At 47.5% G+C, this 13,576-nt stretch overlaps 1 protein-coding gene across 2 annotated transcripts in view; it reads right to left on the bottom strand.

Annotated features, from left to right (window-relative positions):
- The window catches only part of LOC147897400 (tRNA ligase 1-like), a 301,136-nt gene extending 287,817 nt beyond the window's left edge, over nucleotides 1-13,319 (bottom strand). For both annotated transcript variants that reach the window (XM_087379969.1, XM_087379970.1), the window contains exon 1: nucleotides 13,206-13,319. In XM_087379969.1, the coding sequence (XP_087236095.1) occupies nucleotides 13,206-13,226 (21 nt within the window). In that variant the 5' untranslated portion in view covers nucleotides 13,227-13,319. The remainder of the gene's footprint in view (nucleotides 1-13,205) is intronic.
- Between the last annotated feature and the right edge of the window lie 257 nt (nucleotides 13,320-13,576).

The raw sequence follows: 13,576 nt of genomic DNA, 5'->3' as shown, positions 1-13,576 counted from the left end.
TCCTATCTCGATCCTGGCTCATATAGTATTACAGAAAATGCGCACCTGCACCACCACACTTGGTGCTTCTCTCAATACTTATTCCATGACAAGAAACCCAGTAAAATTAACAAACAATGAAGAGTTATCCCCGAACTCAGGATCATAAACTCGAAGAAGAAGCAGCCCAATAGGTCACACCTTAAATTGCACATGTGATGACAATGACTTGTTTTCATGTTCACTCTCGATATTTTGCATTGTGAGATTAAAAAGGACACATGTTCAATGGTGGGCATCTCTCTCTCTCTCTCTCTCTCTCTCCCTCTCTCTTTCATTGGATCTCCCTCTCCCTCACCCGCTCAGCCCCCTCTCCCTTACCCGCCCAGCCCCCTCTCCCCTCACCGCTCAGCCCCCTCCCTCACCCGCTCAGCCTCCCCCTCCCTCACCCGCTCAGCCCCCCCTCCCTCACCCGCTCAGCCCCCTCTCCCCTCACCCGCTCAGCCCCCCCTCTCCCTCACCCGCTCAGCCCCCTCTCCCTCACCCGCCCAGCCCCCTCTCCCCTCACCGCTCAGCCCCCTCCCTCACCCGCTCAGCCTCCCCCTCCCTCACCCGCTCAGCCCCCCCTCTCCCCTCACCGCTCAGTCCCCCCTCCCTCACCCGCTCAGCCTCCCCCTCCCTCACCGCTCAGCCTCTCCGCCTCAGCCCGCCCCTCACCCGCTCAGCCCCTCCCCCTCCGCCTCAACCTCTCTCACTCTCCGCCCCTCTGTCTCAGGCTTGTCCCCCCAGCCCGCCTGCACAGTCCCTCTCAGCCCCGCAAGCCCACTCCCTCCCTGCACAAGCCTCTGTTGGAAGGGAAGGGGGTTTAAGAAAAGTCTTAAACTCCCCCCCCCCCCCCCCACCCCCACCCCGCCCGTGTGAATAGACCTACAGCAAGTGTCCTTAAAGTGCAGGAAACAGAAAACAGAGTAAAAAGGGGCAAAAAGAGGCAGTTTTGAGAGCAGAGAATCCAGCAGCTCCACCATGGCCCTGAGAGGCAGTTTTGAGCAGAGAATTCAGCACTTCCAGGAGTAAGGAGATGCCACAAACAAGGAGCTCCACCATGGCCCTCCAAGGAGCAAAAGTAGAGAAAGATAAAAGCATAGGCAGCAGTACAAGAGCCGAAGAGGCAAGTTCTTCTTTACCCTTAACATCTCCTTCCCCACCACCTCCAACGACCTCCCTTGCCTCCACCCCAACCCTTTCCTACCCACCTACTTTACTCAATCCTCCTGTGGCTCCGACCCCATCTCCTTTACTTCCATCTCCCCCATCACTTCCGGTTACCTCCCTTGCCTCAATCCCAACCCTTTCCTACCCACCTCCTCTACTCAATCCTCCTCCTCCCCCTCCTTCAGCTTCACCTCCTCCTCTTGCTCCCGTTCATTCCTCCCTAGCCCTTTCCCTTGCTTATTCCTCCCCTCTCCTAGTCCCTACCCATCCTCTTCCTTCCTCTTCCTCCCCTCCCCTAGTCCCTACCCATCCTCTTCCTTCCTCTTCCTCCCCTTCCCTATTCCCTACCCAGCCTCTTCCCTCCTCTTCTTCCCCTCCCCTAGTCCCTACCCAGCTTCTTCCCACCTCTCCCCACCAACCCTCCCTTTCAGCCCCTTCCTCCCCTAGTGTAGGCTCTTCTTCGGTCCCTGACTCCCTACTTCCTTCTACCGGATCTCTCTCTTCAGGACCTCCATTTTCTGCACCCCTCCTTTACTCACCTTCTTACCCTCTTACCCCCTCATCCTTGTACCCCCTCTCCCCTTCACCCTCCACAGCGGAAGCAGTCCTGGCAGATAATCTGCGCTTGAGAGATTTAGTTATGCAGTGCATGGAGACTTGCAGACTTCAGGGCGCTGCGATTCAGTCTCTCACAACACAGATACACACACTGACTGATCAGCTATCGACAGTTGAGAGTCATAGATCTGATCAGGACTCCCATATTCGCCAGCTTCATACCAGAGATATTGATCGGGACATCCAGTTACGGACACATGCTGAGCGCATAGTGCAGCTGGAGGCACGCATTCAGGAGCATGTTGTGGCATGCGATGATCGCCTCCAGCAGCTGCATGTAGCTCCTCCAGCTAGTGCAGCAGTTGAGGAGAGGTTGGCCACACTGCAGACAGAGGTACAGAAGACCTCAGAGTGGGTGGACGTTGTGCGTAGAGCCCCACAAGCCCAGCAGACCACAGTCTCTGAGACTATTGCCGAGAGTCAGCGGCGAGCTCAGAAGGCCCTCAACATCCGCATCCGCGGAGTTGAGCGATCAGATACGAGATCAGCCATGGATCAGGCGACAGATTTCATATCTGGGACACTCGGAGTTCAGGATCATGGCATAGTAGCTGCATATCGAGTGGGCCGGGATCCAGCACGGCACCAGCCACTCATCATCAGATTCAGAGATGCTAAGGCCCGTCTCGCAGTATTACGAAGGAGATCCAGATTGAGGGACCATCCACAGATTCACATGGATGAGGACCTTACAGCTCTTCAGTGGGAGGAGGATAGACGTCTCATTGCACATAGGGATGTTGCCCGTCGTGAGGGCAAGTGGGCCGTGATCAGAGAGGGCAGACTTTTGATAGGAGCTATGCGATCTAGACCGGCTGGAGCCCACAGTTGACGACACGAGGCCTATGGGACACGTAGCCTGCCAGATAGCTTGAGTTTCGCAGTTTGGAACTGTAATGGTTCCCTCACAGCTCAGCCTGGCAACTTACGAGAGGCCTTTTTTGATCAGGACATCGTCTTCTTTACAGAGACCCATGAGAGCCCAGAGAGAGGCTTGCCGCAGGTGACAGGGTATGCCTGGGAGTCTGTCTTTCGACAGCAGACTAGACGATCAGGAGGAGTCAGAGGATCTGGCGGTGTGGCAGTTCTTTATAGAGAGCATCTCAGATCGATACTCACAGTCATGAGGAGAGACCATCGGGCCAGATATCTTTGGGTACGGATCAGGAGACCCCCCCTGAGAGACTTGTTTATTGCAGTATGCTACTTTCCCCCGAGACAGTCTCGTTATGCCTCAGATGGACCAGGACAGTCACCTTTTGAGGATTTGTCAGCCGATGTATTGGAGTACTCACGCCGCGGAGAGGTCATCCTTTTAGGAGACTTCAACGCGAGGACATCAGACAGACAGGCAGAGATTTTGGACTTTGCTGAGGATCCAGTCTTAGTTCCAACTGCCCCAGATGAGAGTTTTCCACGCTTATCTTCAGATAGAGGGGTAGAGGTGACAGATCAGGGACATCGCCTATTGGAGCTTCTCTCATCGCACGGCATGGTCATTTATAATGGACTTCGACAGTGGCCGCATTCATCCACAGCCACATGTTTTCCCTTCGCGGGTGGTGGTACGAGCGTCATTGATTACGTCTTGGGTCCCCCGACTTTAATCCCTTTTGTACATAACCTCACAGTCGACCCTTTTATGCCTTTAGCCGATCATGCACGTCTGCACTTTATTCTTACCCAGATTCCTCATGCCCCCCCTTCTAGACATCATGAGCGTCAGCCATACTATGAGGTTCATTTTGACCACCAGTTTGATGATATTTATAGCTAGCACCTGAGTGGTCTTCTCCGTCCGCACCTTCTCGATGCCCTACCCTCCACACAAGATCGGTGGGACCTTGTACATACCTCCATCATCTCGGCAGCCCACAAGTCCTTCCCCGTCACTTGCCACACATCCAGTCCTCCACCAGTCGGTCTTGTGCCTTGTAATGGATGGTATGATGAGGAGTGTAAAGAACTCCGCAGGAAGCTTCGCCTTGAGACACAGGAGAAGTCTCCCCTCCTCATTGAGACCAAGAAGAGTTACAAGCGTTTGGTGCGACGCAAAAAGTGCCAATTTCTAGCCCGGAATGAGGAGGAGCTGAGAAGTTTACTTTTCAGCTGTGATTCCAAGGAATTCTGGAAGAAATTCCTTCGCTTGAAATCTCAAACTCCTCTTACAGACCCACAGGTTTGGCTTGCCTATACTTCCACTTTATATGATATTCCAGACCAGCCACAGATCGACTTATCCCATGTGCCTAGACCCACCTCCTCTGCCTTATTCTCATCCAATAGTGTCGGAGCAGCAGCTCATCGTTTGAAGACTGGGAGAGCTAAGGACCATGATGGATTGCAAGCGGAGTATGTAATCCATGGGATTGATGCCTTAGCTACAGTCCTCTCCCGTCTTTTTAACGAGTCCATTTGTACAGATCTTCCACCTAGTTGGCTAGAAAATACTATAGTACCCATACACAAGTCGGGGGATCCTTTGGAGGCGTCGAACTACAGGACCATTATGATTGGCCATGTCATGGCCAAGATTTATGCGACCATTCTAGAAGGACATATAAATGACCATGCCGAGGCGACAGGCATGAGAGCTAGAGGGCAGGCAGGATTTCGTGCAGAGCACTCGACTCTAGATCATATCTTCACACTCAGGGCTTTGATTGAGGAGGCGAAGTCACGTAAGCAACGGCTCTATTGTTGCTTCCTGGACTTCAGAAAGGCATTTGACACTGTGCCGCGTTTCAGACTCTTCCAGCGACTTCGTGACTTGGGATTCAATGGGGAGATTCAATGGGCGATCATGGCCTTGTATGAGAGTCACAGGTAGAGTCAGGACACGGGCGGGGCTGTCGGGGGAAATACGCAGTACGATAGGGGTGAAGCAGGGGTGTCCTTTGTCTCCGACACTCTTTGGTCTCTATATCGATGAGTTAGAGATGTACATACAGACGATGGGTGGTACAGGTTCTTTACTGGCAGGATCCACGATACCGATTCTCCTCTATGCAGATGACGTGGTTCTTATTTCTTCCTCCCAGCAGGGTTTACAGGCACATCTCCATGCACTCCACAGCTTTTGTCAGGACAGAGGGTTGTCTGTAAACCTTGGGAAGACCAAAGTCATGGTCTTCAACACGTCATACCAGGTTTATAGGAGAGGCGAGTTCTCTTTCACATTTGATGGGCAGGAGGTGGAGCTAGTCAAGGAGTATACATATTTGGGTGCCACATTTAGAGGTCCAATCTTCACCATGACGCATGCAGCACGAGATAGGATCAGTAGAGGGTATGCCGCCTTGGCTCTTCTCGAGAGGCAGTGTGCACAGTCACATTTTCAGCATCCCGACACGAAGTCCTTACTTTTCGATACGCTGGTGACACCTGCAGTCATGTATGCTAGCCCCTTTTGGGCAGGAGATCTCAGTGTTGCAGATTGGAGACGAGTAGAGAGGTTACAGATCATCATGTTCTCCAGATTGATCAGAGCGAAGCCCACGGTACCGCATCAGATTACGTTCGCAAAGTTCGGAGCTACACCCCTAGCGCTAGATGCAGCATTTCAGTCAGTTACATACTTGCATGGATACTCTCTCTCTCTCTCTGTTCATTCCAGAGGCTGCACATCACTTTTCCAGAATCTGGTCATCACTTTTCCACAAGCTGCACATCGCATTTTGCTGTGCGCCACAATCGTTCCAGAAGCTGTATTTTGCTGCACAAGCTGCTCATCGCATTTTTCTGTGCGCCGCATTCGCTTCCGAAGCTGCACGTCGCATTTCTGCTGCCTATTTCACTCAACTGCTGGTTGCCACGAGTTCAGTGCCTGCCATTTCTGGCCCAGTTCTTGCTGGTTCAGGTATCGCTTTTCTCAAGCCCGCCACTCAGTTTGCTGGTCGACATGCTTCAGTTGCTGGTCGCATGTTCTTGTTGCACCTCATCGTTCGTTGCTGCTCGACATTGGCTGGTCCTGGGTGATTTTCCTCTGCCCACCATTTGCAGGTGACCCTGGGCGAGTTACTTGCACTTCTTGGAGGCTGAATCGCCATTGAGGAGGAGAGGGGGCCAAACAGACAGATCAGGCTGAGTATCAGCAGTGCTCTATTATTGATTTCCTTCCTAGACAGTGCCAGCCCTCAACAGATCTAGAGCCCTGGTCAGCCAAGATCATCTCTTCTATCCTCAGCCAATCCACGGAGTTGGTCCCATAGACATCATACATAGGTTGCCTCACTCAGATGGTCAGCTGACCGACAGATGGTGGGGATCTCCCTCCCCTTTCTTTCCTTGGTGTAACTTCCCACAGCGACAACACGGTGTGTCTCTCTATTGATATTCTTGTCTTAGACATCAGCCTTTGGTGTGGATGCCCAGTTTTTCTTCAGCCTCATAGACCCTTCGGCCTTTCAAAGACATTAATTAACTCTCCCCCCTCCCCCCCCCCCCTCTCTCTCTCTTTTAGTCCACACCCACACAATATTGGAGATGATTGCTGGACATGTGCACTACTCATGAGCTGCTCATCTACAATGGGCTGCAAAGATGTCCAAGATCAAAGAGATATACATGCTACCCACACGAGGTGGTCATAGTGTAGTAGACTATGTCAAGGGGTCCTTGGCCTTCACCTCACAGATTTCTGATTTCACAACACAACTCCTCATGCTAGGAGCAGACATATCTTTCGATCTAGCACTACTGCAACCCATCGGAGACAACACACTGATGCCCTCCTCACCCACATACAACCAATATGACTTTGATATATGGTAGCTATCTCACCACTCTCTTAGAGCACATAGATGGGCGACCAGATATAGATGTCAAAGCTCTCCTCATTAATTCTCTCCACATCACAGCACAACACTCCTTTGCCTACACAAGCAAAAATCACTAGAAAGCCACCCAAAGGGTATGTGTTCAAAATTGTTGGTATGATGATGAGTGTAAAGCAATGGGCGCAACACTGACACTTCGAAAGCAAACAAGACATCCTGACCAAGAATAGACTAGAAAAAAGAGTGTAGACATTTAGTGCGATGGAAGAAGCAACAATTTCTTATCCACAGTGAACGAGGGCATGTAAGCATCCTGTACAACAATAACTCCTCGGATGAAGCTCCTGGAAAGAAGATCTCCATGTCCTATTGAGGACCCTAGTCTTTGAAATGGCTACATGGACACTCTCTATACGACATTCTTGACCAATAGTTGTCCATCTTAGAACGCATTCTCTGCCCATAGAAAAAAAAAGCTAGGACTACAAACACCATCATACCCATAACAAAAAATTATCTCAATTGCAGGTATGCCAACTTGCTTGTACTCAACATGTTCATGCCAGGCCTATAAATAGAACTATCACTCCTGCAAAATCTACTGCAGGCGTACCATTGCCCTGCACATTTTCCAAGGAGTGCTCTAGCCCATATTGCACACCACGAAGCAGACCATACAATAGGCACGGTAAGTATCTACCATAGCCAGGTCCACTGAACCAGTATTATTGGGCCAGGTGCTCTAGCCGGTATTTGGGAAGAGACCTTGTAAGCACATATGAGATGTTGTCGGAAGTCAGATAGTACATCAGCTCCACAATCTCGTCGATGCTGAGCTCTAGATAAAATGGTAATGGACCTCAATGTGTTTCATTCATGCATGAAAACACAAGGTTCTTAACAATAGCTATGCAGCTCTATTGTCACACACAATGACCATTATACACTCTCAAGAACATCCATATTTTCGAACATCCACCTAAGCCACAATGACTCGCAAGCTAGCTACTTTGTACTCCACCTCTATTGAAGAAAGGGCAACCATTGGCTGTTTCTCGCTATCGATAAAATGATACCTGATGCAGGCATGAAATAATATCCTGATGTTGAGCGCATAGAATTATATGCAATCACCTGCCCAATCAGAATCACAAAATCCACCCAGCTCCACACCTGTGCTATAAGTGATTCCATATGTGCTTGTACCCTTTCCAGTGATCCTCCCTTGGTTTCAAAGAAAACGGATAAAGTATACCAACAGCAAAAGAAATATCCAGCCGAGTGCTATAAGTGATTCCATATGTGCTTGTACCCTTTCCAGTGATCCACCCTTGGTTTCAAAGTGAACGGACAAAGTATACCGACAACAAAAGAAATATCCAGCTGAGTGCTAGTCAAATAAAGCAAACTACCGACAAATTATCAATATCTATTGGCATCCATCAACTGAGAAGTATCTTCATTACTCACCTTCAGCCCGAACTTCATCAATGTTACCGCCTTCCTGCAATTCTCCATCTAGAACCACTTTAGAATCGTGCAGCAATACTTCTCTTGGGAAATGAAGATGTTGTGCTTTCTCTGCCTCTCGTGAACACATGAAATTGCTCTGGTTAATCCACTTAAATTTCTTCCTCTAGGTTACCATTCAAAAATGCAGACTTTACGCCCATTTGAAAATTGGGCCATCCAAAATGAGCAACCAAGGTTATGACTGTTCGTATGGTTGCCATCTGTGTTGTTGGGGAAAAGGTCTCATTTAAGTCAAGACCCTCGCCTAAACATAACCTTTGGACCACTAGCCTAGCTTTGTATTTGTCCAAACTACCATCAGACTTTAACTTTTCCTTATACACCCACTTGGTGCTGGTTATTTTTCCACTTGTGAGGTCTATCCACCAAGTCACGAGTGTGATTCTTCAGAATGGTATCCATCTTTGCCTCCCTCGCAGCCCATCATTCATGTACATCTTTTACGTCTTCAAAAAACCTTAGCTCCACAGTCTGAGCCACCATTGTTGAGATTTTCTTACTGATTCTAGAATGTACATCACTGGAGAATCTTGCGTAGTCTTCAAGTACCAGCGTGGAGCCTTCTTCTTTGATAGCGTCTTCTTTGATGGTTCCTGCACCTCTTGTTCAGAGTCTAACTCTGAATCACAGGGTGTAGATCCTCAAAGACAACATCTCAGCTTATGAGGATCTACTTCTTTTCTAGGTCAAAGACTTGATATGCTTTTGACTGCTCGTTATACCCAACGAGTATGGACTTTCGACGCATGGAATCTAGCTTCTTCCTCTCATCTTTATGCACATGAACAAATGCTTAGTACTGATAACTTTTAAATGGAAAATGATAGGCGATCCCTCTTCATCTTCTAATATGCTTTCTTCTTCTTGCAGCCTTTCATAGTAGAAACTTTTCTTCTCCTTCTCATCGTAATGCTCTTGGATGAACTTTTCCTTTCCTGGATTGCACTTGTCTTTGCCCTTTGTCAAAAAGGCCTTTTCATTGTTGCTATCATGCACTTTCTCCCAGACTTCCTCTTACAGCAACAAGGGCCCAAGCTCCTCAAATGTAAGAGGCTCGGTTCTCTCTCCACGCATAGTAAGCAAGCCTTTGAAACTCCTCGAGAGCATTCCCAAGGACCAGCATTGCTAGCTGGCTCGAGTCAACCTTATTGCCGACTATTTCCAACTAGTCCTTTACCACCTTCATCTTTGTGAGATGGTCATGTTCCTGATCCCCTTCTTTCATTCTCAAGGTGAACAGTTGATTTTCGAGGGATAGGATCCTTGACTGGTTGTTTGTCTAAAAAAATTGCTTCAAAATGATTGATGCCTCACTGACGTATCTGCATTCTAGACGTGTGGAATGATGGAATCCACTTTAGTCCCTATGATCGTTAGCAGAGCTTGTGCCTCTTTGTCCTCCCACTCTTTGACATTGTCCAGATTGACAGCTGCTATCACCTTCCCTGAAGCATCCAGGCTTGAGTTCCATTCTTGTTGTCACCTCCCAAAGTTTCCTAGTCACAAGGTGGCTCCAAATCTTGACCTGCTCCAGCTCTTGACCTTCCAGATGGGATAGTTAGTCCCGTCCCACTCTCCCACATCTCCAAAGTTCGGAGGGCATGGAAGTGGCCATAACTTCTGAAATCTCAGAAATAGAGAATAGACTTTGCAGTAGCAACCAAACAAACATGTTTGTCGAATTGCCTTCGAGCTTGGAGGGACCCCTCCCTTACAAGAGTCACACCAATGGCTCTTAGAGACCTAATACTCGAACCTCCAATGCAGCGGATATTGACTCTTTTCCAAACACTTCAAAGATGCACTAAGAGTTCTGAAACCACAAATTGTAAAAGAAGAGAGAGATAGAGTAGCACATATACTTCCATACTTCCAATAATACTCAGATTATACAAATCACCGGAATTGAAAATTACTCCAGGAGCTACAAACATCCAGCAAACTGCTGGACAAAAGGACAGCCAGATAGGGCTGCATGAATCTGAGATATGCAGACAAGGAAGGTGGCTATGTTCTGCTCCTGTGTGCCTTCTGTGAAAGGCTTCGGTGGGATAGAAACTAGGCCACCTATGGCTCTTTTTATAGGCAGCCAACATGCAGCCGAGGCCTACCTGGTTAGTAAACTGAACCGACCAGATCCAGGCTGATGACCCTGAGCTGTCAAAACCACCTCAACTGCAGGTCTGTCGACCTGCTGCAATTCTTCCAACCTGTTCACAGGCCATGCCAGGCCACCTGTCACTGCTGCAGAATCTGCTGCAGGTGTGACACTGCCCTGCGCACTGTTCCAGAGAGTACTCCAGCGCATACTGCACACCACAAAGCAGACCGTATAGTAGGCGCATGCTTCAGGTATGTATTTACCCTAACCAGGTCCAGTGAGCCTGCATCGTTCTCATCATAGATGGGTAAGTGACCTATTCCAACAAGGCCGGGATGCATGGAGGTGGGGTACAAGGGTAGAGAGAGAGAGAGAGAGAGAGAGAGAGAGAGAGAGAGAGGTTCTCCATACATGATTCTGATACATGCTCCGAAGTGCCATCGCTTTTAAGCATAGCAAAACACATTTGCATATGTTGCATAAGCTTGGACCCTCCAGAAATGAATATTCTCCAGCATGAAATGTAAGAATGCAAATACATAAACACTAAGAGCAAATCTGGCTAGTCCCTCCAATGAACGAAGCATCCATTTTATAGATATATAGACACACAATGAAAGTGTTTTTCATAAGAACTAGGATACATCCTCCAAATCTAGCCAGAAAATTTCCAAAGGATATAGAATTGGGCGGAATTGAGGTATAACATATCTCCAAATAATAAAATTCAAAAAATTAGTAGAAGGTTGCCGGAAAGCAAGATAAAAATATTGTTACTCTTGTATACCTCCATCCTTGCTTTTGCTGGATGTGGCGAGTTACTAAGGGGTATAGCTACTTCAAAACTACATGTTCTGCACAAGTGCTGGCTCCTTTCTCTATGATCGTTTCACGGTTTGGGTGTAGATAATTTCATCAAAACTGGCCTCCGCTCTGAGGCATCCTTGCCTTTTCATACCATTACGTGCTCACAAGTTTATCATGTAGACTGAAATCATCACTTGGTGTGAGCTTTGTTGGGAGATTTACAAAATTTTAAATCATAACGCAGCAAAATTAATCTTGTAAACTGTTGAAAACCAGGACTCTAGTGACTGCGCAGGAAAGCAAACCAGATTCCTGGTACAAGGACACGAACCAGATTTCTCACTTTCCTGCCCCATGCGCATAGAAAACGGGTTTATTTCAGGCTTTGCATACGCCTAGATATTTGAGTGGTATCTTATCACTTATTCTACACGCTCAACATGATGTATTTATGCCTTGAGTGCTTTGCTTTTGGCTGCTTCTCTCATACTTAATAGAAGTCTACTTCATGAAAGAAAAAAAATGGCATTGGGAGTACAGTACAACCCAACAACCCAACACCAATGCTCAAGTCACTCTGACGTTGGGTTTACTATAATCATCGAGAGTAGAATTGTTCAGACATGACAATAAAGGAAAGGGATCGATGAAGACTTGATGGACCACAGCACATGAGCTAGCGTTGCCCCAAAGCGTTCCTAGTAGATGCAAGCTTATGTTACAATCTTGATGAGAGGATCTTTTCTAGCAGGTCTCCATCATTCATTCGACTTAGAACATCCTATGATAGGAATATCAGATTTTAACAACATATGAAAGAAATCGGTATATCAAAGAAATATGAATAAAGATTATATTCTGTATTTCCAATCAGAATACATTGGGGCATATGCACTCTAGAAAGATTGATCCATGAGAAGAGTAGTCACCATAATATGAATACACTATAAGAGCTTGCATGTCTAGAAGGGTGACAAAAAGTTGTACATCCATAGGACTAGAAATCTATTCAACTCACAGAACTGTCAAAAAGATGATACGGTAACTCAGAGGAAATCTTAAGCATTGCCTCAGGATCCACTCTGCCATGAGTGACATGGGGAAGACTCTCGATTGTCATGGGCGATTCTTTCATGACACAATTTTCTCTTAAATGCATGAGATCCCACCACCCTCTCCGCCCCCCAAAAAAAAAAGGAAAACAGAATGCATAGATCAACCGCGTTTGTGGCTGGATAGGCTTCTAAATTTTAACGCCGATATTTTAAAAAAATTTCTCTGTCAGGTTTCCCAAATATTCAACATTATTGGGATAGGTGGCTTTTTTATACGGGAGAGCTGTATTTTGCTAGCATTTGGACAGCCGATTTTCAGGGATTGGTTCATAGGCAGAAGTACTTTCAAAATTCAGTTATCTGAAATTAAGTATATCAGCGCATACGCGAGGCGTGACAAACTTTTGGTAACTTAGCACATTGAAAATTTATTAAGATAGCTCAACAACAGCTACGAAATTACCTCGGCTGTAAAGTCACAGTTACAGCATCCATTGCAAACCAAAACAATTGCCTTAGCATTCAGCTATCGTGTCAACGGATACTGCAAAGGCGAACTTCATTGTTCAGCGCTAACTGACTTCTGATCGTCTTAGTGACTTACCGTTCAATCTCGAACGTGCTCTTCTGGATCGTCTATATTTTGCGCGTTTACGTTATTTTGTTTTATTACTGGAGAGGTTAATTTTTTGGAGTTCCAATAATTGCATTCTATGTGACCTGAGTTTAGGCTGGTTCGCAATACCCCCTCTGTGCAAAATATTTGGCCCTGCTAGTTAGGAATACACACTTGCGACTGCAGCCTGCCTAGCACGTAATTGTGAGAGGCTCCAGGCTGCCACCCGTTTTATACATCTGATATTCAAGGTAACAAGAAGATCGAGCTCGTGTAGAAAGCGTGGAGGTGGATCAATGCAATTATGATACCGTTTCGTCATGTAACGTTAAGTGTGAGATTGTTTATGGACGAAACAGACCAAAAGCGACGATTCTACAGCAATCCGAGCAAAGTAACGAAGGCAAGAAATTGTTGGAAAAGATGGGAAGACGATCGGCCGAAGTGGGAAGTCGGATGGCAGCTGCAAAACGAGGCGGTCGAGGAAGGGAGCAAGAAGGAAGAACCTGGTGGGAGCTGGAAGCCATAGCTGAATCGAAAGGGAGAAATCTGAGGGAGGGCGATCGCTATGGCGGTGTAGGAGGGGAAGCAAAACGGGAATTGTCTTAATAGAACACAAGCTCTTTCAAGATGTGTATATATATATATAACTGGTTGGTTGGCCAAGCAAGGTGACAATGGCCGCCTATAAGGACCCCTCCAAGGCCAATCTCTGGAGGAGTTGCCACGTCTCACCTCACCCGGTTTCGGCCCTCGCCCACTTTCGATTCCCGACATTGCGTTTGTGGCCCTAGCAGAGCTTCCGTTGTGGGAGTAGCATCATGCTCTCGCAGTAACGTGCGATGGCATCGAGGAGGTTTTCATGGCCTTCTAGCTT

Source organism: Dipteris shenzhenensis, chromosome 10 (genome assembly GCF_047967505.1).
Source record: "Dipteris shenzhenensis isolate YYH24624 ecotype China chromosome 10, Dip_SZ_1.0, whole genome shotgun sequence".
Taxonomy (NCBI): domain Eukaryota; kingdom Viridiplantae; phylum Streptophyta; class Polypodiopsida; order Gleicheniales; family Dipteridaceae; genus Dipteris; species Dipteris shenzhenensis.
Note: the sequence above shows the minus strand (reverse complement) of the source record. Positions and strands in the feature narration are given on the sequence as shown.